General features: G+C 39.0%; 1 protein-coding gene across 2 annotated transcripts in view; it reads left to right on the forward strand.

Annotated features, from left to right (window-relative positions):
• Positions 1–4,886: 4,886 nt before the first annotated feature.
• The window catches only part of LOC124619452 (suppressor protein SRP40-like), a 32,514-nt gene continuing 10,756 nt past the window's right edge, over positions 4,887–26,644 (forward strand). The window contains exons 1-3 of one of the 2 annotated variants that reach the window (XR_006980082.1): positions 4,887–5,027; positions 5,140–6,677; positions 17,432–17,587. Coding sequence is in view for 1 of the 2 variants with exons in the window: in XM_047145843.1 (XP_047001799.1) it covers positions 4,943–5,027; positions 5,140–6,635 (1,581 nt within the window). In the remaining variant the exon portion in view is untranslated. Of the gene's footprint in view, positions 5,028–5,139; positions 7,116–17,431; positions 17,588–26,644 lie in introns of those variants that run through there. The other variant, XM_047145843.1, reaches the window with a different exon arrangement.

The following is a 26,644-nucleotide window of genomic DNA, read 5'->3' on the forward strand; positions in this document are numbered from 1 at the left end:
TCGAATTGGGTCACGTGAAGTCCCTGGCTCGCTGCTTTGTAGATGCCATATTGAATTTCAGTGAATTTAGTTGTTTCCGGATTATAACCTGACTGTTACGACAGTACGTCATTCAGAGCACTGGCGCATTTAGGATTTATCACAAATTTCACTCTTGGTGCGATTTGATACAATTAAATGTCAGTTAACAAGATATCGACGGTAAAAATACTTCGGGAGATCCTAGGATAAACAATACTAATGCTGCAAACTTCTTGTTATCGATGCAGTTAGCTGATTAGAGTCGTGCGGGTGTGGAGCTGGAGGAAGTAGGTTCACATCCTGCTACACACTAAAATATTTCCCCATCTTCGGGTTTGTCTGGTTCTTTCTTATTCATGTGATAGATCTATGTTCTGCAATATTCACTGTTACTTACAGACACGAACTCTCTCTCTCAGAAACCACTTTCTTCGATTTTGTGACTTAAGTCTGATAAAACAGCGAAAGACGAAACTCCTGCAAGTGAAACGATCAGCAACAACGTGTATGTTCTTGCTTATCACGAATATTAGCTGTGATGGCATCATTAATAACGGTGTCGTAAATGCGGCGGTCAAGGCAAAGATTGCACAACACAGTGGACTAGCATTGCCACATGATGTGAACGCCATACAGATGCCGAATGCGGGTTGTGGCTTCAGAATTTCAGTCACTCGTCCTTTGCTCTCTTCACTTTGTTCAAACGTTTCTGATTTAAATAATGAAACATTGCACCAGGTACATATTTTTTCATGTTTAGCACTACGTATTTCGAGAATATATTGTCATTGTCAGTGTAAATATTTATCAAGCATTTTGTGCGATGCTTGTATGTGTGTTGTGCCTCTCTTGCACTGTGCTATCTCATCACTCACATTGTGTGTGAAATTTCACTCTACACATGTAGTTTTCCGCATAATGCAGGAGGCGCGGTACCTTATAAACGCTAAAAGACGAATGCAGTCCAAGAGAAGCAGAACAACACACAAAACACTTCTGTAATGGAACTTCCGGGGAGATTAAAACTGAGTGTTTGATCGAGACTCGAACTCGGGAGCTTTGCATTGCATGGTCAAGTGCTCTACCAGCTGATCTACTCAAGCATGGATCACGACCTGTACTCACAGCTTTACCTCCGCCAGTACCTCATCTCTGACCTTCCATACTTCACAGAAGCTCTCCTGTCGAGCTAGCAAAACTAGCTCTCCTGGAAGGAAGGATATTGCCGAGACATGGCTAGCCACAGCCTGGAGGATGTTACCACAATGACTTTTTCCACTCCACCTTGGAGTGTGCGCTCATATGAAACTTTCTGGCAGATCAAAACTGTTGACTGGACTGAGATTCGAAATTGGGAGCTCTGCCTTTCTTAGTCAAGCACTCTAGCGACGAGCATGACTCACGACCCATCCTCACAGCTTTACTTCCGCCAGTACCTCATCTACTACCTCCGTCCCAAATCGACAGAAACTCTTCTTTGAAACTTACAAGACTAGCACTCCTGGAAGAAAAGATACTGTGGAGACATGGCTTAGCCACAGCCTGGAGAATGTTTCCAGAATGAAATTTGCCACTCTGCAATGGAGTGTGTGCTGATTTGAAATTATGTGGCAGATTAAAACTATATGCTGGACTGAGACTCGAACTCAGTGCCTTTGTTTTTTCGTGGACAAGTTCTCTACTGACTGAGCTACCAAAGTCTGACACACAGTTTTAATCTGCCCAGATGTTTCATATTAGTGCACATCCTGCTGCAGAGTAGAAAATTTCATTGTGGAAACTTCTATTAACATTAGGTCATCACTGAGACGTTCTCAAAACACGTTGTGCTAAGCATGCAAAAAATGGGTTACTGCTGCAGTGTTTTATTTTCAAATAATGACTGACACAGCTTCAGGCTACCCAGAAACATCGATTAAGATAAATGAAAGAGTCAAACGTTTCTGGTTCCCATTTGTGATCAGCATTTCTTGGAGCAGAAGCGATACAGAACGTTAACTGAAGAAATTCTGATTTAGTTCTGACACTTACTGCTTTCAACATTAATATACTGTTATTAATAAACAGTTTTTATAATTTTTATACATAATTTTATTATATGTATATTATGACAATTTGTTGCTGATTGTCAGTACTTAGCAGATAATTAGTACCAATGTTAATAAACTAAAGTGTAGTAAATGCCCAAATAGTACAAATGCTGGAAATTATCTAATTTCAATAAAAATAATCATTATTTAAGTTGGTTTATAGGGAGTGGCGGCAATGTATCTGGTGGTTATGAATCTGGTATGAAGCTTAATTTCACCAATATGTATGTAATGGTATAGTACACATATTCCTACCAATGCCACCTCCCATCTAATGTGGGCCGAGTTAATGTATGCAAGTCGTTTATAGCAAGGAGTATAGTATATGACCCACAATCATCCGACCTTTGTGATCCGATCTTTGCTTTCGATGCCCAAAAAATAAAAAAAATAAAAACCCCTCAAGGAAATAAAATTACACTGGGATCTATTAAATTTTCACAATATTGTGATGTACCATCCCTTTAAAAGGCTGGCAGTAACAGGAACCTAGTACTAGAAGGCTACAAGACAACACAAAAAGATTTGTGCTTGTATTGGTGTGTCTCTTTGGAGCAACGCTATTAAAGCCTTTCTATGCCTATATCTGTACTCCGGGGAGGGCTGTGAAGTGCATAGCACAAGGTGTTTCCTACTGTACCAGTTATTAGGACTTCTTCCCATTTCATTCACGTAAAGAGTGCAGGAAAGATCACTGTTTAAATGCTTCAGTGTATGTGTAATCTATCCGATCTTATTCTCATGATCCGTATGGGAGTGATATGTAGGGGGTTGTGGTATATTCCTAGAGTCATTGTTTAAAGCTGGTTCTTGAAACTTTATCTGTAGACTTTATCAGGATAGTTTCAATCTATTTTCAAGAATCTGCCAGAACAGTTCTTTCAGGAATCGTCAGAAAAAGTACCTCTGCTCAGCCAATACTCGTTACCACCAGCCACTGGTCGTCACTCGAACAGTTTTACTTGTGTCTAGGGGCAGTAAGTCCTGGTGCAGATTGGGTGAGCCAATCGACTGCTCTTGGCTGCATGTCATAACGTTTTCTTGGGGCAAACAGCGAAAGTTTACATTCACTTTTAGGATAAGCAATTGTTTGATTCATTCCACATGAAATTCAAAATTGTTAATTACTGAAGTTTTTAACCATGTGTAATTTATCACAATCTCTATGTTTTAGGACCTACAGTTCACTTTACAAAAAATTCCTCAAAAATTATTATCTTAACTGGCTAATTCTACACATTCCTGAACATAGAAGACTACACAGTTAGATTGGTCTGAATCTGATGTTAGTCATCGATGTCTGCATAAACATCATGTCCTTTGGTTTCCTTTACTAACCTGGAGCTTAATTTGATCTTTAAATAATGGAGCTTTGTGTACTTCTCTCAAGAAGTTCATATCCAACTACAGTGGTTTATGAGTAGTTATGTGTTTTTATGTAACATTCCTTTTAGTTGACTGAATTTTCCAATAGCACTAAATATATTGTAACTATAACTTATAGTCCTTGAGATGGAGAAGTATTTATTAATGTATTGGACTGGAATGGAGAATCAGAAACAACTGACAGGTCTTGCGATATAAGCTAATTAGCTTAAGGAGTCTATTATTAGAGCAAGATATACACAATTTCAGTGTCTACGAATTTTTATAGGTGTTCGAAATCTTTGTAAATTGGGTGAACTGTTTCTATAGACCATAGTCACAATAGCTGTGACTTAAAAAATTCTCTTGTTCAAGATGGTTCGCATGAAGGAATTGCCTATAAGATACATTGTGTTGTAGGAATTAAAGATTATTGATATTAAGACTACTTTAGTACAACCATATGAGTTTGGAATAAAACTACCTGTGCTGTCTGATTACCATTTGTGTTTTGCCGATAAATAAAAATGAAATGAAAGTTATCACTGTGAATGACAGTGAGTTAAGAAAGTAAAGCAAATTGTTAAAGCACAATTTTTATGGGCAGAAGCGTGATAAAACAGGTGACAGTATGTTTCTTTGATACGATTTGTAAACTTATGAAGGCCTCAGAAATGAGATACTTAAATTGCACGCACATCAAATGAGACAATCCACATCAGATTCTTCAAATACATCTTTTTTATTTCATCAGTTTCGGTTTTGACGAAATTCTGTATGAACTACACACATGAAAAGTCTAATATTTGGTATGCGGAAAGGAGAACCTTGTGGCAACATCATTCTTTCCGTAATTTTTGGGGATAGCAAGGTTTGAGATGTTCAAGTCAGGGAGAGTGATCTTGAAATGTAATCTGTAGTATGGCTATGCACGTTAACGGAAAACCTGTATTTATCTTGGACAATTTGGCAGTATAACTTTGTATTGCTGTCCTATGTTTCAGTGCACAAATTGCAACTATATTTTTCAAATTTCAACTATATTTTGACGTTACCGAAATGAAAGTAGTATTAACATAATCAACGCACAATAACCAAAACACGTGAACAATACACAGGATACTACTGGCTTTCATTATCTGCTACGAGCTGCAAAATCCGAGCGTAACAGATCGGCATCAAGATTTGCTGTTCCTAGATACAAGTAATGTCTTTCGGCCAATTACAAGGAGAACTAACTGGAATTGGGGACTGTCGCTGGCGGACGCAACCGCTAGATTACTACAGCTGCAATCGTTAGTCGAACAAACCGTTTGTAAACTGGTTCTGCTACGCATGCGCGGCTCGGAACAGTTTGGGATTTCCGCTGCGTTCGAAAGCTCCCCGTTTTCGTCACTTACCGCGTTGAGCGCTGCACGTCATGAAAGCAGCAGAAGTGGACAAATCCGCTAATATCCTCACTGCGCATGCGCAAGACGGTTGGAAACTGGTACATAAACAAAATTGGTATTCCGCTGCAAATTGCGAAAATCGTGATGGAAAGCGCCAAAGGTAAAACATGCTGTACTACAATAATTAATAGACAGTTGTTAGTTGTGTATGTGTATGACTCGTACAGTGTGACAGCAGATGGGAGTTTGTAATTTTGTGCTTGTATTTGCAGATGTCGGCGTACAGAGCGACCTTCCAGTATTCTGGAGCCGAGAAGCGACGCTAGCTTTGTTGAACGCGTATGAAGTACAGAGGGATCGCTTAGGTAAAGACTTTCGTTTTAAGAACTACATGTGGGTTGCAATATCCCTTGCACTGAAGAATGAGATGGGGATGAACTTCACACCAGCCCAGTGCGAGAACAGGTGGAGAGTTCTTTTGCGCAGTTACAAGAGAGCGATGGACAATAATTTGAAGTTATCGAGGAGAAGAAAGGACTTTGTGTACCAAGATGCGATGCAGAAAATACTGAAGGGAGAAGACATCATCAGACCAGTGTCGCAGTCGGATGAGACAGGTGTGCTTTCTAGTGGTGGAAAATCGAATGTACAGGTAGGGAACAGTGGTAGTGAACCTGAGACAGTACCAAATAGTGGTAACGAATTATTAATTAATAGTGGAAAATCTAATGCGAACAGTGAAGTGATTAGTAGTGAACCTGAGCCAACAGCAGGTAGTGGTAAACAATTATTCATTATCAGAGGAAACTCCAGTGTGAATAGTGATGGGATTAGTAGTGAACCTGCGCCTTTACCAAGTAAAAATTTCTTCATTATCAGTACAAAACCCACTATGAACAGTGATGTGATTTGTAGGCCTAGTGAAACCGAACCCTCACTAAATAGCGGTAAACAGTTATTCATTATCACTGGAAAACCCTGTGTGAACAATGATAGGATTAGTGGTGAACCTGAGCCAGCACCAGGTAGTAATAAACAATTATTCATTATCAGTGCAAAAACGAATGGGAACAGTGATAGGATTAACAGTGAACCTGCGCTAACACCAAGTAGTAGTAAACAATTGTTACTCATCAGTGGAAAATCCAATGGGAACAGTGATGGGATTAGTAGTGAACCTGAGCTGACACCAAGTAGTAGTAGTAAACAATTATCACTCATCAGTGGAAAATCCAATGGGAACAGTGATGGGATTAGTAGTGAACCTGAGCTGACACCAAGTAGTAGTAGTAGACAATTATTACTTATCAGTGGAAAATCCAATGTGAACAGTGATAGTAGTAATAAACCTGAGCCACCACCAAGTAGTAATGAACCTGCACCAGCAGCAAGCAGTAGCAAACAGTTATTTACCAATCCTTCTGAATCATCAGTTAGTCCACCAGAAAAGAGAAGGAAGCTGAAACAGTCGTTCTTACAACAGATAAGAGCTGACAGGAAACTTTACTACGAGAAAAAACTGGAAGTAGACAGGGAGAGACTTGAAGGCTTAGAAAGGAGAAATGATGAGTTACTGCAGTTAAAGAAAATGAAGCTTCAACAAGCAGAGAGAATGATTGCATTTGAAGAAGAAAAGCTCAAATGTGAAAAAGAAAAACTTGTAATTTCTAGTGAAAAATTAAAAATGTATCGTAGGTTAGTTCAGCTACAAGAAGAAAGCAATGACATTTTGAGATCTATTAATGACCAATTTGATTTTTTACTATAAGTGATCGAGCCCCTTGTGTGACTATTCACATGTTCTTTTCTGGTAATTGATTTTCGCTGATGTTTTTTTGCCATTTGTAGAACTTTCTTGATACATGCTCACATTCTATTTTTGGCTCCTTGTATGACAGACGGCACTTCCCTTTGCACTACCTATTAGTGGTACTTTCCATTCCATTCACGTATTGAGCAAGAGAAGAATGATTGCTTAAATGCATCTGTGTGCATTATAATTAGCCTATTCTTGTTTTACTGGTGCTTTGGGAGTGATACATTGGGGATTTTAGTTTATTCCTAGAGCACTCTCTTGAAACTTAGAAGTAGGTTTCGAATATAGTTTGCATCTATCTTCAAGTGTGTACCAGTTCAAGTTTTCAGAATTTCCGTGAAGCTATCCCATGAGTCAAACAAACCTGGGATCATTCATGTAGCACTTCTTTCCTGTGTATTCAGTATCCCCTGTTACTTCTGTTTCATTGGCTGCAGGGTGGTGGTGGTTGGGGGGGGGGGGGCTCGTTGTGTGAATCTTCTCACTCTGAACATTGGATCCCACCTCTGTCTCTGTAGCAACAGGTGGTTTGTTTCTTCATAATCCTGTGCATCTTGTATTGATACATAAGATCCTTTCTCTCCCCCCCCCCCCACCCCCCTCCTCCTCCTCCTCCCAACTTCCTGACATATTTTCTTTCCCTTTATTTTATTGAAGCATACTTCTTATAGCTGCACTCTATGAATCTTCTCGCACCAGTCCGGTGTGAAAAGCATATCTCTCCATTGCTTCAGCTCACATATTATTGCACCCAAGATTTATGTTACCTTTCCTATATATTGTATCAAAACTAGTTTATAGCCTTGCCATGTCATATTGGAAGCAACTAAAAATTTTCTTAGATTTGTGGCTGCATGTAAACTCGATTAAATTATGAGTATAAAATAGCTATGGTGTGATTTTATTTGTGTTCCTTATAAAAATCTGCATCCTAATGATTACAGTTTCATTCTGCTGGAGTGGTTCTTGCCATCAAATCGAAGTATCTGTAGATAGTAAAAACGTTCACAGCCATCCACAGGTCCAGGCGCGCGCGCACACACACACACACACACACACACACACACACACACACACACGATAAATTAATGAAAACATCATTTTCTGACTATTGGGTACCATGTTCAATTTGCAAAATGTTTCATGATAGACTAGCAATATTAAATTTATTTGTGGTGCACACTTGTTCCAGCTAACATAAAAGAAATTAGTGTAAAAATGATTTGTGAAACTGGGATTATTTCACATGTTTAGTTTTAGTTTATTTAAGCCCATGGATCATATTTTGCAATTATATACAGATCATGTTATAAGTTTTATACAGAATGAACAAATTTGATTAAAATTTACCACTGACACAGGTAAACAAAAGATATTTTAAAGAAATATTATTGATAACAGTGAAAAACTGTTTTACAATAAAATTTGCTCTAATCCACAGCACCAGAGAAAGCTTTCCACATACTCTATACATTCTCTTTTCCTTTTTTAGGGCTGCACTTTGTTTTTCTTTTTAACGTTCTTAGAAAACTGGTTTCCACATTTAGTAGTAGTGCTCTTAATGGTGTGCTTCTGGATGTTATGCCAAACTGTTGATTCCATTTTATGCACCATATATTGACGACTGACACAACCAACTTCTTTAAGGTGCTGCCAGTTTTGCTGTTATGTGAACTGATACCTAGCCTCCAGCCAATCTGGGTGGAGTCCAGGCATTGAGTACACTGAACACCAAAACTCACAGTGCCTGAGGATGATGGTTGGTTCGGTCATCGAATTATTCCCCATAAAAGGGAAACAACAACTCAGCAAAACACCTGGAAGCACACCGTTAATCATACTGAAAAATCCTGATTGATCACAGCACCATACCTTAGTGTCACCAGCGTGAGACTATGCCCTGAATGGCCTTGGAAATATTTGTGTAGAGTAGCCCAGACTTTCAGTAACTGTGTCCTATTTGAAGTAAACAGCATACTATACTTCTTTATGTAGTGTGTTACATGTCAATTTATTAATTGAATTTTCTGTAAAGTTACAACCATATGACAACATTAAAGTAATTCAGTGTGGGCCACACATTCATTAGTCAATGCCTTATGCTGGCCATGTCAAATGCAATTCCACATAAATGTAACATAACAAAATCAGCCTATTTTAGGTAAACCACTTGTAAATTGATAGGACTGTGTGAAGTATTGCGGTAAATTGATCATTGCCTGAGATTTCTTGTGTTGCTTCTAGTGGTACTTGTACATACAGGGTGTTACAAAAAGGTACCGCCAAACTTTCAGGAAAAATTCCTCACACACAAATAAAGAAAAGATGTTATGTGGACATGTGTCCGGAAACGCTTAATTTCCATGTTAGAGCTCATTTTAGTTTCTTCCACCTACGCTCAATGGAGCACGTTGTCATGATTTCATACGGGATACTCTACCTGTGCTGCTAGAACATGTGCCTTTACAAGTACGACACAACATGTGGTTCATGCACGATGGAGCTCCTGCACATTTCAGTTGAAGTGTTCGTACGCTTCTCAACAACAGATTCGGTGACTGATGGATTGGTAGAGGCAGGCCAATTCCATGGCCTCCACGCTCTCCTGATCTCAACCCTCTTGACTTTCATTTATGGGGGCATTTGAAAGCTCTTGTCTACACAACCCCGGTACCAAATGTAGAGACTCTTCGTGCTCGTATTGTGGACGTCCGTGATACAATACACCATTCTCCAGGGCTGCATCAGCGCATCAGGGATTCCATGCAACGGAGGGTGGATGCATCTATCCTCGCTAACGGAGGACATTTTGAACATTTCCTGTAACAAAGTGTTTGAAGTCACGCTGGTACATTCTGTTGCTGTGTGTTTCCATTCCATGATTAATGTGATTTGAAGAGAAGTAATAAAATGAGCTCTAACATGGAAAGTAAGCGTTTCCGGACACATGTCCACGTAACATATTTTCTTTCTTTGTGTGTGAGGAATGTTTCCTGAAAGTTTGGCTGTGCCTTTTTGTAACACCCTGTATATTGGTGTATGGAATCAAGCAGTAAGAAATATCTACAAAAAAGTATGATGGTAACTAGTATTATAACAATATTGGTCATTCCTTTTTTAGCTGTAGGTAGTTATGGGAAATTTGCATTTGTATACAGTTATGTAAATGAAAGAAAGTCTCTCTGATTCTGAACTTCGAGGGTATCACTAATGTATTTTGTCAGACTGAACACACTGTTGACTGTTTTACAATACATTGAGCTTGTCACTGAACAAAAATTCCTTTTTGGGTACTGCGACCCTTACTCAGTTTCTTGGCTGTTAGTGGTTGAAGTCACATTTGACATAAAATTAGCCCTACTTACTCATGTATTAGCTAAGAAACTAAGTGGGGCCCTTCTACTAATCTGAGTTCTTGAATGTCTTGTAAATATCAAACCGGTTTAGTTATTACTTGGGGTTCAGAATGTTAATATTGCATTTCCTATAAAAATGAGATTAATTTGCCAGAAATTAAAGGCCAGCCTCCAGTTTTGATAATCTTATTGGTTTACTTGATCTTTTTGTTCTAATTATCACTCAATATCACTAATATCTTGAAGATGGCCATAGCTGAGACTGCCTTATAATTTAAAGAGAGGGAAGTAGTACTTCAAGCACTGCCATAATGGGACTCTGCTATACAGGAGGTGGCTAAGATTAGAGCAAACCGCAACAGTTTTATCAGAGGCTTATGGGTACATGCTTTGCAGGACATGGGGGTAGGCTTTGGGTATTGAATGAAGACAAAGCATGCTCCTGACACTTGTTGGGAGACGGGAGTGACAGTTACAGATGTGACATCAGCCCTTCACGCCATCTGATGTCACTGGTCTTGCAGTGGGGCCAGAGCTGCTATGAGCTACACAACTTACCTTCCCGTATTTCAGTTCCTGTCTTGAAGGTCCCAGACGTTGCTTTGTGTCTGTACAAGCAAAACACCTTGCCAGCCCTGGCAGTCAGGTTTTTTCTTTTTTTAACTCCTGATGACAGTGGTGGAGATAGCTCCACCCGAACAGGCCATGAAGGCCCAATGGTACTAACTGGCCGCCATGTCATCCTCAGCCCATAGGTGTCACCGGATGCAGATATGAAGGGGCATGTGGTCAGCACACTGCTCTCCCGGCCGTATGTCATTTTACAAGACCGAAGCCACTACTTCTCAATCAAGTAGCTCCTCAGTTTGCCTCACAAGGGCTGAGTGCACCCTGCTTGCCAACAGTGCTCAGCAGACTGGATGGTCACCCATCCAAGTCCTAGCCCAGCCAGACAGCGCTTAGCTTTGTTGATCTGACAGGAACCACCGCGGCAAGGTCTTTGGTGCTGCTGTTAGATATTAAAATGTTTTATTCGAAGTCATGCGGCTTGTAAACTAAGGTGATTTCATTTGGCCATGCCTTTGAAAAACTGGTGAATAAATCTTTGACCTTTTGATTTGTAGTCTGCTACTTGACCACTGAACCACTGCAACACACAGAACACACAGCTTTTTTAGTGTAACCAATGAGGCAAGAGTTTTTTCACTGTAGTAGCTTTCTTTCTAATTTACTTTATTAAATTTAGCTGTTGTAAGCAAGGACAGGAAAAAAGTTACTGATATGCAGTGCAAATAACATAAAAATAATTGCGACTGAGAACACTTGAACTGCCACATGATGAAAGGGCCTTAGTTATTCCAACAAAATTTCTACATCTACATAGATACTCTGCACAAGCCACCATACGGTGTGTGGCGGAGGATACCCTGTACCACTGCTTGTCATTTCCTTTCCTGCTCCAGTCACAAATAGAGTGAGGGGAAAATGACTGTCTGTATGCCTCTGTATGAGCTCTAATTGCTCGTATCTTATCTTCATGGTCCTTACGCGCAATGTATGTTGGTGGCAGTAGAATCGTTTGGGCGTCAGCTTCAATTACCGGTTCTCTAAATGTTCTCAAAGGTGTTTCTCAAAAAGATCATCGCCTTCCCTCCAGGGATTCAAATTTGAGTTCCTGAAACATATCCATGACACGTATTGTTCGAACCTACTGGTAACAAATCTAGCAGCCCACCTCTGAACTGCTTTGATGTCTTGCTTCACTCGAACCTGGTACGAATCCAAAACACTTGAGCATTACTCAAGAATAGGTTGCACCAGTGTCCTATATGCGGTTTCCTTTACAAATGAACCACTCTTTCCTAAAATCCTCCCAATAAACAGAAGTTGACCATTCATCTTCCCTACAACAGTTCTCATATGCTCATTCCACCTCATATTGCTTTGCAACATTATGCCCAGATATTTAAATGACTTCACTGCACCAAGCAGGACACTGTATCCTCTAACATTACAGATTTGGTCTTCCTACTCATCCGCATTAACTTACATTTGCAACGTTATGCCCAGATATTTAAATGACTTCACTGCAGCAAGCAGGACACTAGTAATCTGTATCCGAACATTACAGGTTTGATCTTTCTACTCATCTGCATTAACTTACATTTTTCCACAACAACTGGAAATTTTGTATAAGTCATCTTGTATCTTCCTAGGATCACTCAGCTTCAACACCTTACAGTACACTACACCATCATCAGAAAACAACTGCATATTGCCACCCACCATGTCAGCCAAATCATTTATGTATGTAGAGAAAAAAAAGGTCCTATCACACTTCTCTGGGGCACTCCTGATGATAACCTTGTCTGTGGGGAACACTCGTCATTGAGGACAACATAGTGGGTTCTATTATGTAAGAAGAACCACTCACATATCTGTGAACTTATTCCATACGGTTGTACCTTCGTTAACAGCCTGCAATGGGGCACCGTGTCAAATGCTTTCTGGAAATCTAAAAATATGTAATCTGCCTGTTGCTCTTCATCGCTAGTTCTCATTATATCATGTGAGAAGAGGGCAAGCTGAATTTTGCACAAATGGTGCTTTCTAAAACCATGCTGATATGTGCACATAAGCTTCTCAGTCTCAAGAAAGTTTATTATATTCGAACTGAGAATATGTTAAAGGATTCTGCAGCAAACAGAAGTTAGGGATATTGGTCTGTAATTTTCCTGGTCTATTCTTTTACCTGGAGTCACCTGCACTTTTTTCCAGTCACCTGGGACTCTGCACTGGGTGAGGGATTCAGAAAACTAATAGAAATCAATTACACTTAAACTGTTCTTTCCTTTCTGCTAAAAAGAATATCAGTAATGCATAATATTGGTGTGAATATCAGTGTTCTTTTCATGGTGTGAAAAAATAAAAAAATATGTGCACATAAAATAGTTTAAACTTTAAGATGCCTGAGGTCCTTTTAGCATGTTTTGAGACCTTCTGTAACAGTTACTGTTTTTTTCCTTGATAAATGAGTTCAACAGTAGCTTTGATAATTACAAATGTATTTCAAAGGTAGTACACTGATACCGTATTTAAAATGTACCATATTTCTGATAACAAGGTGGATTTTCTTATCTCTTGGAACACTTTTATAGCAAGTTTCAACTGAAACACAAGTTTTCTTGTAAAACTGCTGCAACCAAGTCTTGAAATACAGTACATGTATGGCATCAATTTCTGTCACAATAAATTTTTGGCCTTCACTGGATTTTATCATGAGCTTTGTTAGTTTGTGTATCATGTAGAACTTTTCATACTTTCTAGGTTCTGTGTTGGTTATGCTGAGATCCCTGTCGCAAGAGAGACAAGAATGTCACCTGATAGGGAACACAATGTGTGTGTGTGTATGTGTGTGTGTGTGTGTGAGGGCGCGTGCACTTGTTTTTAATGTCAAGAATACAAACAAAATATATGAGGTATCAACCGTCACAGATAAAATGCTTGATGGACGGGAATCTGTGGAATTTGTACATTTTGCATGTAGTCAAAACTAATAGCAAGTACATTGGGCTCGCCTATGCTTTTGGTTTCTTCTGTAAGCTTAGTATGGAATTTTAGGGCTCTTCTCTCTTGAACCACTAACCACTATCTCTCCAAGTGGCACATAGCTTTGCAACATCGTTAAGGTGAAGTATTCCCATTTTCATTGTCTGCTCTTCACAAGGTCATCCAAAATGCAAACTGAAATTTTCCTTGAAAAATTTTGCCTACGGTGACCTTCGTCTGGGGCTGATTATCCTTAATCAACTTATAAATCACTACCAGGTGTTCCGGTATGAAATGAGCATTTTTTTTTTTTTTTTTTTTTTTTTTTTTTTTTTTTTTTTTTTTTTTTTTTTTGTGAAAATGAAACACTAATTTTGAATTGAAAAGTAAAAACATTTTATTCAAAGTACTGACCATTGCTTTCTATACATTTTGACCACCTTTCTGGCAATTTGTGGACACCACACCAATAGAAATGCTAATCTTTTGAAGCAAACCAATCAGACACCCAATTTTTGACTTCTTAATAGGAAATGAAGTGTTCATCAGATAATGCGTGTCCCATTGATGAAAACAAATGGTAGTCGGAAGGGGCCAAGTGTGGTGAATACGGCGGGTGGGGTAGCGGCTCCCAGCCAAGTGTTTTGATTGTATCTTGAACCAGTTTTGCTTTGTGTGCAGGTGCATTGTCATGTAAAAAAATTACTTTGCCATGTCTTCTGGCCCATTAAGGTCTTTTTTCGATCAATGCATAGTTCAAATTGATCATTTGTTGTCTGTAGTGATTAGTATTCATAGTTTCACCAGGTTTTAGAAGCTCATGATACACCACACCTTTCTGATCCCACCAAACACAGAACATTGCCTTCTGGTGGAATCGATCTGGTTTTGCAGTCAATGTTGATGGTTGTCCCGGATTAACCCATGATTTTTCCCGTTTAGTATTCTTAAAATAAATCCATTTTTCATCGCCAGTAACAATTTGATGCAAAATTGATTTTCTTTCATGTCTTTGAAGCAAAATTTGACAAATGGTTTTTCGGTTTTCCATCTGTCTTTCATTCAATTCATGTGGCACCCATTTTCGACACTTTTGGATCATTCCCATAGCTTTCAAACGGTCAGAAATTGTTTGTTGTGCAACATTTAGCATTGCTGCCATTTGCTTCTGACTCAAAGTATCATCTTCACCCAATATTGCTTGCAATTCGGCGTCTTCGAACCTTTTTGGTGGTCTTCCACGTTCTTTATTTCTTACATCAAAATCATTATTTCTGAACATTGAAACTGTCTTTTGCATGTTGCTTCTGATAAAGCATGATCACCATATACCTCAACAAGCATTTGTTGCAACTCCTCAGCACTTTTTTTCAAATGAAAACAAAAAATTAATGCTTTTCACAAATTATCACTTTCTGGTACAAAATTTGACATTGTTAACACAATGAAAACATATACATATGATGTTGTTTGTTCCATGTCTCGATGTATACTAAATATCTTTGACAGATGTCCAAACAAATGTTCCCTATCCAAACATTTGTATCTTAACACTCATTTCATACCGGTACACCTGGTAGAATGTTAAATCTGACATCTAAATGTTTAGTGCCCTTGCCAGCATAATTACTTCTTTTTAGTGGTAAACTTTCAATGTTTTACCGCATAGCTTCTCCAGTTTCTGCTGGAACAGCTCACTTGACATGCTACAAGAACTTCAGTTATGTAACCAAGCATCTGACTTGTGCCTTCTAGCACTAAAAGATGTGCCTACTCTGCAGAACATCTGAATGTTCTTAACTCCATGTAGGATATTTCGTGACTGGGACCCTTTTAGCATGTAGCGACTCAGTTAAAAAACACAAGTGAATAAAAATTGTGACTTAACATGTTGTCATTGTGGTACTCAAACTGAAGACTATTTCCCCTGATACAGTTCCCTGTGCCAGTCTGTCATTCATCATCTCTGCATAAGCACTGCACCCTAAATCTGTATGAACCTGAGTGCTGTAGTCTAGCCATGGCTTTATGGCTTTCCATGATTCTTACCATCCACACATCCCTTCCAGTTTCAAGTTAAATATTCCTTGATGCCTCAAGATATGTCACATCAAACAGACCTTTAAGTTGGTCAAGTTGCACCATAAATTTCTTTATTCATCAATTGAATTCAGTACTTCCTCTTTGGTTATCTTGTCTACCTACTGTTTCTTCAACTTTCATCTGTTGTAACCACATTTCAAATGCTTCTACACTCTTCTTGTCTGTATTGCTTATCATTCATCTTTCCCTTCCGTATAAGACTGTATTGCCCAACAAATACATTGTGAAAAGACTTCCTGACACTTAAATTTATATTTTATGCTGACATATTTATCTTCTTCAGGAACAGCTTTCTTGTAGTTGCTAGTCTGCATCTTACATCCTCTCTGCTTCTGCAACTATCAATTTTTTTTACAGCCCGAAAAACGGAACTCGTCTACAATCTTTATTGTTTTATCTCCTAATTCAATTTTCTCAGCATCATCTGATTTAATTCAACTACACTCTATCATCCTTGTTTCGCTTTTGTTGATATGTATTATAACTCCTTTCAAAAACTCTATGAATTTCATTCAACTGAACTTCCAAGCCCCATTTCTGCCAGAATTACAGTATCATTGACAAATCTTAAAAGTTTCTATTTCTTGTCTCTGAACTTCAGTTCCCTTCCAAATGTCTCCTTTGTTTCCTTCAGAACTTACTCAGTGTACAGACTGAAAATATCATAGGAACTATGCCACAGCCCTGTCTCATTCCCTTCTCAGTTGCTGCCTCCCTTTCCTATCCTTCCCTTATGACTACAGTTGGTACATGAAATGTAATATTAACAGAAAAAATATACACAGTTATGGTACCATAGGATAGTCAAATATCCACCAAATGTTTTCCTGATCCTATCAGAAGAGTCTAATTCACTGTGGTGTCACACTGTACAGTAACACATTACAACAAGTATAAATTGCTTTGCAGGTAATATTTGAGGGAAAAATAAAGACAATCTTTATACAAACTGTTTTTGTTGTGTACAAGAATATGTAAAAGCTGTAATATTTATTCAAATCTAAATCAATCACTGAACCAAAGTATAAGCATATTTTTCTTTTTTGTTTGTACCTATTTTTTTTTATTTTGTTTCAGATCAACTAAGGACCACATCAAGTTAATTATTTATTTCTCTTTTCCATTGTCCTTTTCCTGAATGAGCTCTTTACCTCTCAGCTGACCATCTGACTGCAGTAATTTTCAGTTTGTGTCAATTTTCAGGAAAATCTCTGATTTTATTGACTTCTAGTCTGAAACTGTCTCCATTGATTAATGTCACCTGTTCAATCTTCATTTCTTATAATTGTAAGTCCATTTTTGTCTTGCCTCCCCACCCAATTTCTTTGTCGGTTTTGGAAGAATGTATGAATCTTCTTTGTTAATCCATCTTCCTTCATTCTGTCTAGATGTCCATAGAGTGTTAGATGTCTTTTCCTATTCTAATCTGCTTTAGGAAAGAGTGAGTATATTTCCTTATTCAGTATCAAAATGCAATTGCCACCTTTATTCTCGACTGGACCTAACATTTTCCTGAAAATTCTTATTTCGAACTTTTACAAATCTTCTGACAACCAGATAAAAGTAGTGTTTCTGACACATGGAGGATTTCTAGTTTTACAACTGTGTTACAATATCTTTATTTAATATCTTTAGAAAAAACATTTTTATTGTATATATGTCTCACTTTCACATATGATCTTTTCGTTTTTTCAGTTATGACTTTGATTGCTTCTTTTTCACTTTTATGTTTTCACCCAGATATTTAAGTTTCCTCCTGTGGGCCTCACCTTGACGTGGTAGGAGGGCTCAGTACCCAGTGATCCGGACGTTTGGTCCAGAGAAGTCTAGTTCACTAGCTTGATGGATGGGAAGAGGTGAGGGGAAGCTAAGATGGACCTACAACAGATAGAGAAGGTAAGAACACTGAAATCACAATTCCCTGTCCTCCAGGAATAGAGGTTAGCTAGAGGCCAGTAGACTCTACTGGTATAAAAAATTAACCTCTTACTGGCTTCCGCTGATAATGGAATTAAGAAGCTGAAGCCAGAACAGGTTCCTCAAACCTAACTTATGAATTTAGATGATGATATTGATAACACCAGCCTCTGCGGCCAAGCGGTTCTAGATGCTTCAGTCTGGAACCACGCTGCTGCTATGGTTGCAGGTTCGAATCCTGCCTCGGGCATAACTCTGTGTGTTGTCCTTAGGTTAGTTAGGTTTAAGTCGTTCTAAGTCTAGGGGACTGATGACCTCATATGTTAAGTCACATAGTGCTTAGAGCCATTTGATATTGATATTTACAGTTTTTTGTCATCTTGATGTTACCATACTTGGCTTTTAAATTTATTAGTGAGTTACATTCATTGGTCATGTTTCCTGTCTTTTTGAAATTATGCTTTGTTATGGCTTTTTGACCAGACCAAAAGCACTTGTATAACTTTCACTGCAAGCTAAAGTTGGACCAATAAATATACAATGCAATCTACTGGCACAATATTTCTGGAGTATGATTGCTGTGTTCCACATTACTACTTTCATCCCTGGAACTTCCACAAAGTCATGACTGAGAACTTCATAAAAAAGTCTTGAAAAATTGATTTTGGTGTAAACTATTTCATTTCAAAGCAATGTTTCAAATGATAGAGAGGTATTAAAAGATTCATACTGAAATTCCCAAATAGTGGTACAAGTTTTTATTATACAGCATATTTCTTCCTGGTGAAGTGTACAGAATAGTTGTACAAAAGCAAACTTAATACAATTCACAGAGCTATTTAATAGCTAGTTATGAGTGTTGCTAATTTATATTTACAGTAAACAATAAATCAGTATGAAACTTCCTGGTAGATTAAAACTGTGTGCCCGACCGAGACTCGAACTCGGGACCTTTGCCTTTCACGGGCAAGTGCTCTACCATCTGAGCTACCGAAGCATGACTCACGCCCGGTCCTCACAGCTTCACTTCTGCCAGTATCTCATCTCTTACCTTTCAAACATTCTGGAAACATCCCCCAGGCTGTGGCTAAGCTATGTCTCCGCAGTATCCTTTCTTTCAGGAGTGCTAGTTCTGCAAGGCTCGCAGAAGAGCTTCTGTATAGTTTGGAAGGTAGGAGACGAGATACTGGCAGAAGTGAAACTGTGAGGACCGGGTGAGAGTCGTGCTTCGGTAGCTCAGATGGTAGAGCACTTGCCCGCGAAAGGCAAAGGTCCCGAGTTCAAGTCTCAGTCTGGCACACAGTTTTAATCTGCCAGGAAGTTTCATATCAGTGCACACTCCGCTGCAGAGTGAAAATCTCATTCAATAAATCAGTAATTTCTCACCTAGTAATGATGACTTCTCAATGTACTGTAATATACACATTCATTCACACATCATGTTTGGTCAGTCCCATCAGGGATTTAGAATGAGTCAAGTTATGCATTAAAAGGCAGAAGCAACCACTGCTGGTTACTTCTGTAAAGTATACAAAAACAGATTATGACTAGTACTAATCTACTCAAACTGATAATTATTGAAATTACTTCTAGATTTTATGTCTGTGTTAGGAGGAAAACAGATACTGTGAAATAGCCACTGCTCCTGTCTCTATACTACTCAGCTGCATTATTATCCAATACCTCAAACAAAGCATTTTAGCCTTGCACACACCACTATTGGCTATCTATGTATTGACAAAATCAGGATCTATCTGATGGATGTAATAGAGTTAGGCACAGTTAATGTTCCTAAGAATTCAGATATATTGTAGAAGGAGTGGTTTTCTTTTGCTTTGTATTTGACTAATTTGGTATTTTATTAACTTCACACAGTATTCTTATTGGATACTTCTGTAGGGATAGGCAGATCGGAGGGGGGAGGGGGCAGGTAGAGGGAGGGTCATTTGAACCCTCCCCTCCCAGCAGCACAGGGACCAGTGCTGAAAAAGTTCGAGTCTTCATAACTCTTGATTGCGACTCCAAGATGGTGAGTGAAAGAGTGGACTGTTTGTGGATTAGGTCTCCCGTGCCATTTCCTCTCACAGTGCCAATCCTCCCACCACCCCCAAAAACCAGCCACAAAGGAGTGGCCCCTTCATCACCCAGTACCACCCCAGACTGCAACAACTGAGCCACATCCTTCGCCAGGGCTTTGATTACCTATCATCATGCACTGAAATGAGGGACATCCTACCTGAGATACTTCCCATCCCTCCTAAAGTCGAGTTCTGTCACCCACCCAACCTCCACAACATCCTAGTCCATCCCTATGCCACTCCAAATTCCAAGCCCTTGCCACAAGGATCATACCCCTGTGGAAGACCGAGGTGCAAAACCTGCCCTATTCACCCACCCAGCACTTGCTATTCCAGTCTTGTCACAGGCTTATTCTGCCCCATCAGGGGCTAGGCCCCCTGTGGAAGCAGCCATGTCATTTACCAGCACTGCTGCAGTCATTGCACAGCTTTTTATATTGGTATGGCCACCAAACTTCTGTCCACCAAGTTGAGCGGCCACTGCCAAATTGTGGTCAAGGCAGTTGAGCATAAAACACTTGATTTTAATGGCTGCTTAGCTACCTGAGCCATCTGGATCCTTCCCTCCACCACCTGTTTTTCTGACCTGTGCAGATGAGAGTTATCCTTACAACACATTCTCCACTCCCATAATTATCCCGGCCTCAACCTATGGTAACATACTGTTCCCACATCCCCCTCTGTCCTATCATCTTCTCCCCATTCTTGTCTCCCAAACTCTTTGTTTTCTGTCCTCTGCCTACGCACACACCCATCTTTCCCCACTTCTCTTCTTTCATTCTTTTTTTCCCTGCCTCACAACCTCCTGATGCTGTTGGCAGTCTAGTCCCTGTGCACCCCACCAGACAGCGTTTGTACACTAGTATCCTTTTCCCTTCCTCGCCCCCTCCAGATTGCTGCTTGCATCCTCTTTGATAGTTTGATTCTGACCTGAGATGCTGGAGTTGGCAGTCGTTTGTGCATGAGGTGTACTTGCTTTTCCCTTTGTGTGTGTGTGTGTGCGTGTGTGTGTGTGTGTGTGTGTGTGTGTGTGTGTGTGTGTGTGTGTCTGTGTCTGTGTGTCTGTCTTTCTTTTACTGATGAAGGCTGTGGCCGAAAGCTTTATGCAAGTTCTTTTGATTGTGCCTGTCTGCAACTTTACGTGTCTTCTTTACGTTACGTGTCTTCTTTACGGTAAGTAGCACTCTGCCTTTGCCTACATTGCTGATATTGCTACATGGAGTTTTCATTGTTTGAAATGATGTCAATATCAAAAAGCAAATTGCCCCAGAGAGAGAGTAACTTTGTAGTCCCACAACACACACACACACACACACACACACACACACACACACGTGCACATGCACTGAAAAATTATAGTGCCAACAAGAAGAAAAAATTACAAACAATAGATGCAACAAGGTAACTGAAGACTTGCTACAAACAAAGAATATGTGTAGAGTTCAGAATTAAGTTATAAAAGAAATGAGCTTATGGTATAGGTCATGTGTGTTTTGCAAAAAATATGTTACGTTAAGAGTACAATTTACAATAGTATGAAAGTGATGTAAAAACATAGAAAAGTAACAATTTAACTTATATTAAAAATCTCTTTATTTCATCTTAATAACTTTAACAGGTGTAACAGTTTCACAGTTGGCCAGTTATTCATCTGTTCCTTTAAACATGACACAAACCAAACAGCACTGGGCATGAGGCTGCAGATAAAAATTTGAAGTGTGTCCATTACCAACAGTGTGACAGAAATTTGTGTGGTAGCAACAATTTTCCAAATTTGATCTTATGTACGAGCTGCTTCTGGCATAGATTTCTGAAATCAAAACATGTCTTGAAACATTTACCGAATTTATGCAACTTCACAAAAAAAAAGTCTTCAAAAATAGTTCCTTGACCTTACAGTCAGGACAGAAGGTCATTCACACATTCAGTAGAACTAATAGACAATTTAATTAAGTGTAGAAGTATGTTCTCTCTTGCTTCAGCATTGATAAATGTGTTTCTGAAAGACCTTTTCAAGATCCATTAGGTGCATGCATCAGTGTCCCATGGCCTATAGATGGGAGTACACTCTTGAGAGAGATTCCCTAGCAGTTGGGGGGGAAATACATGCATCTGAATTACAAATTCTTTTAAGTTTTTGCACAACCCAGTCTGATAAATGATACAGTCGCGGGTTGGATAATATATGAGAATTTTTTCTGCTTTCTTTTCTGTTTAATGTACCTATGGAAATCAACATGCAGAGGAAAGATTAAGTGAGGTCCCGAGATATGGAGGAAAATGTACTGTTTGAGTGAAGAACTGTTTTTCTGCTGCTGAGTGTTAGTTCTAATTTACTTAAAAAATAGTGTTTCCATTTTAAAAAATTGCTTCTCAGTATTCCTGCAGTATAGCACACTGTAAAACATTTTGTATACGTTACTTTTATCTGTACAATTGAGTGTTATCTATTTAGTTATTAGTACTTATCTAGATAAAAGTAGTTGTTATTACTAGTATTTGGGGAAATGGGGCATAGTAAAATGAAAAATGTAAATTTGTCTTTTACATTGGGTTAGTACAAAATTTCATAGTGTTTTTCCATAAGTTTAATAAACACAGTGGATACACATAACAGAAACTTTAGCCATCAATAATATATATTGTTTCAATATTTACAACAATGTGCCAGTGCTGGGCTAACTTTCTGATTCCACGACTGCAGAAATCAAGCGTTTTAGATGTGAACAACTCATTGAGCCATTTTCGGAGTGTGTTTTCATCTGGAAACAAAGTTCCTTGAAGGTTGTTCCGCGGGAGCAGAAAAGGTAAAAGTCTGAGGTGGGTGCAGAATTACTTCCCAACCCAACACCTGTATAGAGTTTTTTGTCCGTGTAGCAGAATGTGAGCAGGCATTATTGTGGAGTAGCATCACTTTACGCAGTCTTCCTGGCCATTGTTCTTGGACTGTCTCTGCAATTCATCTCAGTTGTTGACAATAAATGTCAGTAGTGATGGTTACACCTCAAAGAAGCAATTCATGGTACACCACACAATCAATGTTCCAGAAGTTGCATAACATTATCGTTTGTGGATACACGTAGGTCTTTGTTCAGGGAGTTGCTTCTTTGTTTGGGCTCAGCCATTCCGTTCATTTCCATATGGTAGCAAAAGGACACCATTTCTCATCACCAGTAATGATACAGGATAGGAATGGCTGGTGTTGTCATGAGACAATTGATGACAAGCAGGCACATAAAGGCCACCTGTTGATATTTATAATTTTGGCTTAGAGCGTGCAGTACCCATACACCCAGTTTTTGAACCTTCCCCATTGTATGCAAATGTCACATGGTGATGAAATGATCACAACTCATCACATTTGCCACTTCTTGGGTTCAGTGATGTGATTCATTGTGGATTAATTTGTTTAAACGACCTTCATCAAACCCCAAAGATCTTCCTGAATGTGGAGAGTCACTAGTGTCAAAACAAGTCTCAGAATGAGAAAACCATTTTCTTCCCTTGCTCTATCCAGTGGCATTACGCCATACATGGCACAAATGTTTCAGGAAGCCTCCACTGCTGTAACTCCTCTATTGAAATCAAACAGAAGAATATGTCAGAAATGTTCAAATTTCTCCACTCGGCACACTATTTTCTAGTATCCACAGCTCCACTCAATATCTCCAAATGACAAAATGTCAATAAGTAAACTCAAATAGCAACAGTGAACTACAAATAAAAAATGAGGATCAATAAAGAAACCCAAAGTAACTGGAATACCAACGTGCAAAACAAAAATGTTATGAACTAACACACCAACCTAATAGTATAGTAGTGGTATGACTCAAGCATTTACTCCATGCTAGTGGCTCTGCAACTATGACTTGGGTGATGGGGGCAATAACATGCATTTCAAAATGTTTTAGCAGGCCATGTAGATGATCTCGACCACAATAATACCTGCCTTATCATGTATAAAAGCACTGCAAAGTTGAATTGAAGAGGGAATGTTAGAACTATTGTGTAGTGTTCCCAGTAAATGTTGGTATGAGGCACCCCATGTGAAATAAGTGGCCGACTGTTGTTTAACTGGCAGAATTGGAGGAAGAGTGTGCAAATTTTTGTTAGATAAGGGATCACAGTTACCTGTAGCCAGTAAGGATGTATTTGGTGTAAGAAATCTGAACCAGCCCTGTAGGCTAAGTGGGGTAGTAAGAGGAAATATTAACTCTTGTGTTTCTACAATGTTGGGTTTCTGAGTTGGGAAGGGGAAGGGGTGCAGGGTAGGGGAGGGAGGGCATTAAAGGCTTTTGGGCTTCTGTGGAAGTTCTCCCCAGCATAGGCTTAAGCTATGAAGTCATATTGGGGATAGATTTCTTGATTCAACATCACACTGAAGTCTATATACAGCAGCACAGAGTAGAGCTGGGTGGACCTAGTTCCATCTCAGTTATAGAGTTAAAAGAAGAAACTGAAAGATACTAGACACTTCAGGTGCTGTCTAAACTGACAAAGCTGTATTCCAGGCCACTGAGACTTGACTTGCAGAATATACTGAAAGGTACAGGGAAGATATATAGGTGAAAGTATTTTGTGTGTGGATGAGCCCGTGGCAGAAAACAATGAATTGGATAAGGCACAATGTTTTATTTGCCACTGTTTGTCCTGTGTACAAGAAGTTGATGCAAGCCGGATAGCACACATCAGCGTGGACAATTTTGGTTCATTAGAAGTGGAGCTCTCACAGGGCGTACTGATAGCTACTTTGTAGGAGGAAGAAAGTGATTTCAGGGAATAATATTCAAATCTGGTACTGTCTTTTAACTTAACCCGTCTGTGCGGGAAAGTGTCGCATTTGGAAGGATGTGATAGGAAGGAAATGGGAATATTATTAGAAGAATAAAAAATGGAAAACCCAGGATGAAATAATGATAATATTATGAAAAGTGCTAAACATGTGACCTCTGGCCAAAAGGCATCCTTTGAAAGTCGACAACACACATACATTTACACAAGCACAATTCACACACATATGACCACTGTCTCACCAACGCACCCACAGTCTTTTTTTCCCCTCCTCTACTTCCCCCCACCCCCCCTCCCTCTAACCCTCTGACTGTACGTTGCTGCCCACCCATCCCATCTTTGCATGCTCCCACAAGCAGTGCTTTACACTCCCCTACCCCTATCCTGCTATCACCCCCCCCCCCCCTCCCTACCCCAGCCTCCTCCTTATCCCCACCACCCAGACTGCTTCTTCCATCATGCAAAGTTGCTCACAGTCCGGCCTCAGCGGCCAGAGGTAGTGTGAATTGTGTTTGCATGAATAACATGAGTTCTGTGCCTAAAACATGACATAAGACTGACTTTCCCATGGCTATTGCTGTTGCTCCTGGTATGGCTTCCAACAATGACAAAACTGTATTGTACATTGTTTCAGTCACACTTATTTGAGTTTACGATTAAGATTTGAATACTTTAACAAAACTGATTATGGATCTTGCTTTAGGAATCACTGTGATGTTTTTTTGAATTAGCTAGTATGTCAAAATATTATAATGCTCATGGCAAAATTACATGAAATACACATTCATAACTAAGTTTTAATTGTTTTCATTAATAATTTTATAAGTACAAATTGGTCTCTGTTCCTAATATAAATCATGTGACTTTGCAATTAGCTGTATCGTAATTACCATCACTTTTCTATGTTCAAATTTTGTGAATGAGAAACTGGACTTTCGTTTGCATTGATTTTGATGTATTTTCAGTTTTTAGTTTGATATCTGTATCAGTTAATTACAGTTCATCATAATTGGTCTCAGTACATCTCAAGTTGACTTAATTTCATTAATACAGAAATCTAATAATGTTAGTACAAGCTCTTTCATTTATGTAACTTCATGTAAACTTCACTGTCAAGTATTGGATTCTTCGTTATCACCAGAAAAATGGTTTTTGTTAAATTTTGTCATATTATGCTACATTGCATGCGGATACCATCAATTAGAGGCAGCACCAGAGGATCGACTCAGTCATTTTCAGTACCAGTGAATGTCACTTGGATTAAACCACTGACATTCAAGCACCTATTGAACATGTGCTACATCGTTTGAAACCAAAACACTGTTTGATATAACTTGATGATATTGTCTTTTCTAAGGATGTTCTGGTGTGATAACATGATGTCTTTAATCAATTACCACTAATACTTGATTTGACAAAGTATCATTTTGTACTAATAGAAGATCACTATTTGATCCATATTATTGACTAGGATGGAGTGCAAACTGATCCTCATCTTGTACAAGCTGTGCAGGAATTCCCGATACCTAGAACCAAGTAAGAGCTGCACTCCTATACTGAGATAACGTATTATTATAGGGAATTTGTCAAAATTTGCAGAAATAGCAAGGCACATTCACTGAAAAAGGAGGCGAAGTTTCATTGTATTCTGAAACGCGAAGAAACCGTTGTGCAATAGTCCTGTCCTTGCATTCCCAAACTATCAGAAACAACTTATAATATCATGTGATGTGAGCAATAATGGCTTAGGATACATCCTGTCTAGGAATTGATGGAATAGAGTACCTAATAGTTTATGATTCTGGACAGCTAAATAGGACAGAGAAAATTTGCTTGACTACTGAGAAAGATATGCTCAGTTTGATTTACGAAATCACTCATTTCCATTGCTACTTGTATGGTTAACATTGTAAAGTCACAACAAATCACACAGCACTGAAATAGCTTCTGGGACTTCGGGATCCAGCCACTTGAGGCAGTGCTTCACTATTGAGTGAGTTCGATCCTGAAGTCATACATTGTCCTAGAAAGACTCATGGTAATGCAGATAATCTGAGTCACAATATATGCAATGTGGAACTTACACCTGCAGAAGGGTGGTGAAAGGATCAGGCTACTGACTGTGATTGTGTAAGCATGCAGGAGAACCAAGCCTGTTCTTTATCAA

The sequence above is a fragment of the Schistocerca americana genome, chromosome 6, assembly GCF_021461395.2.
Source record: "Schistocerca americana isolate TAMUIC-IGC-003095 chromosome 6, iqSchAmer2.1, whole genome shotgun sequence".
Lineage (NCBI taxonomy): Eukaryota > Metazoa > Arthropoda > Insecta > Orthoptera > Acrididae > Schistocerca > Schistocerca americana.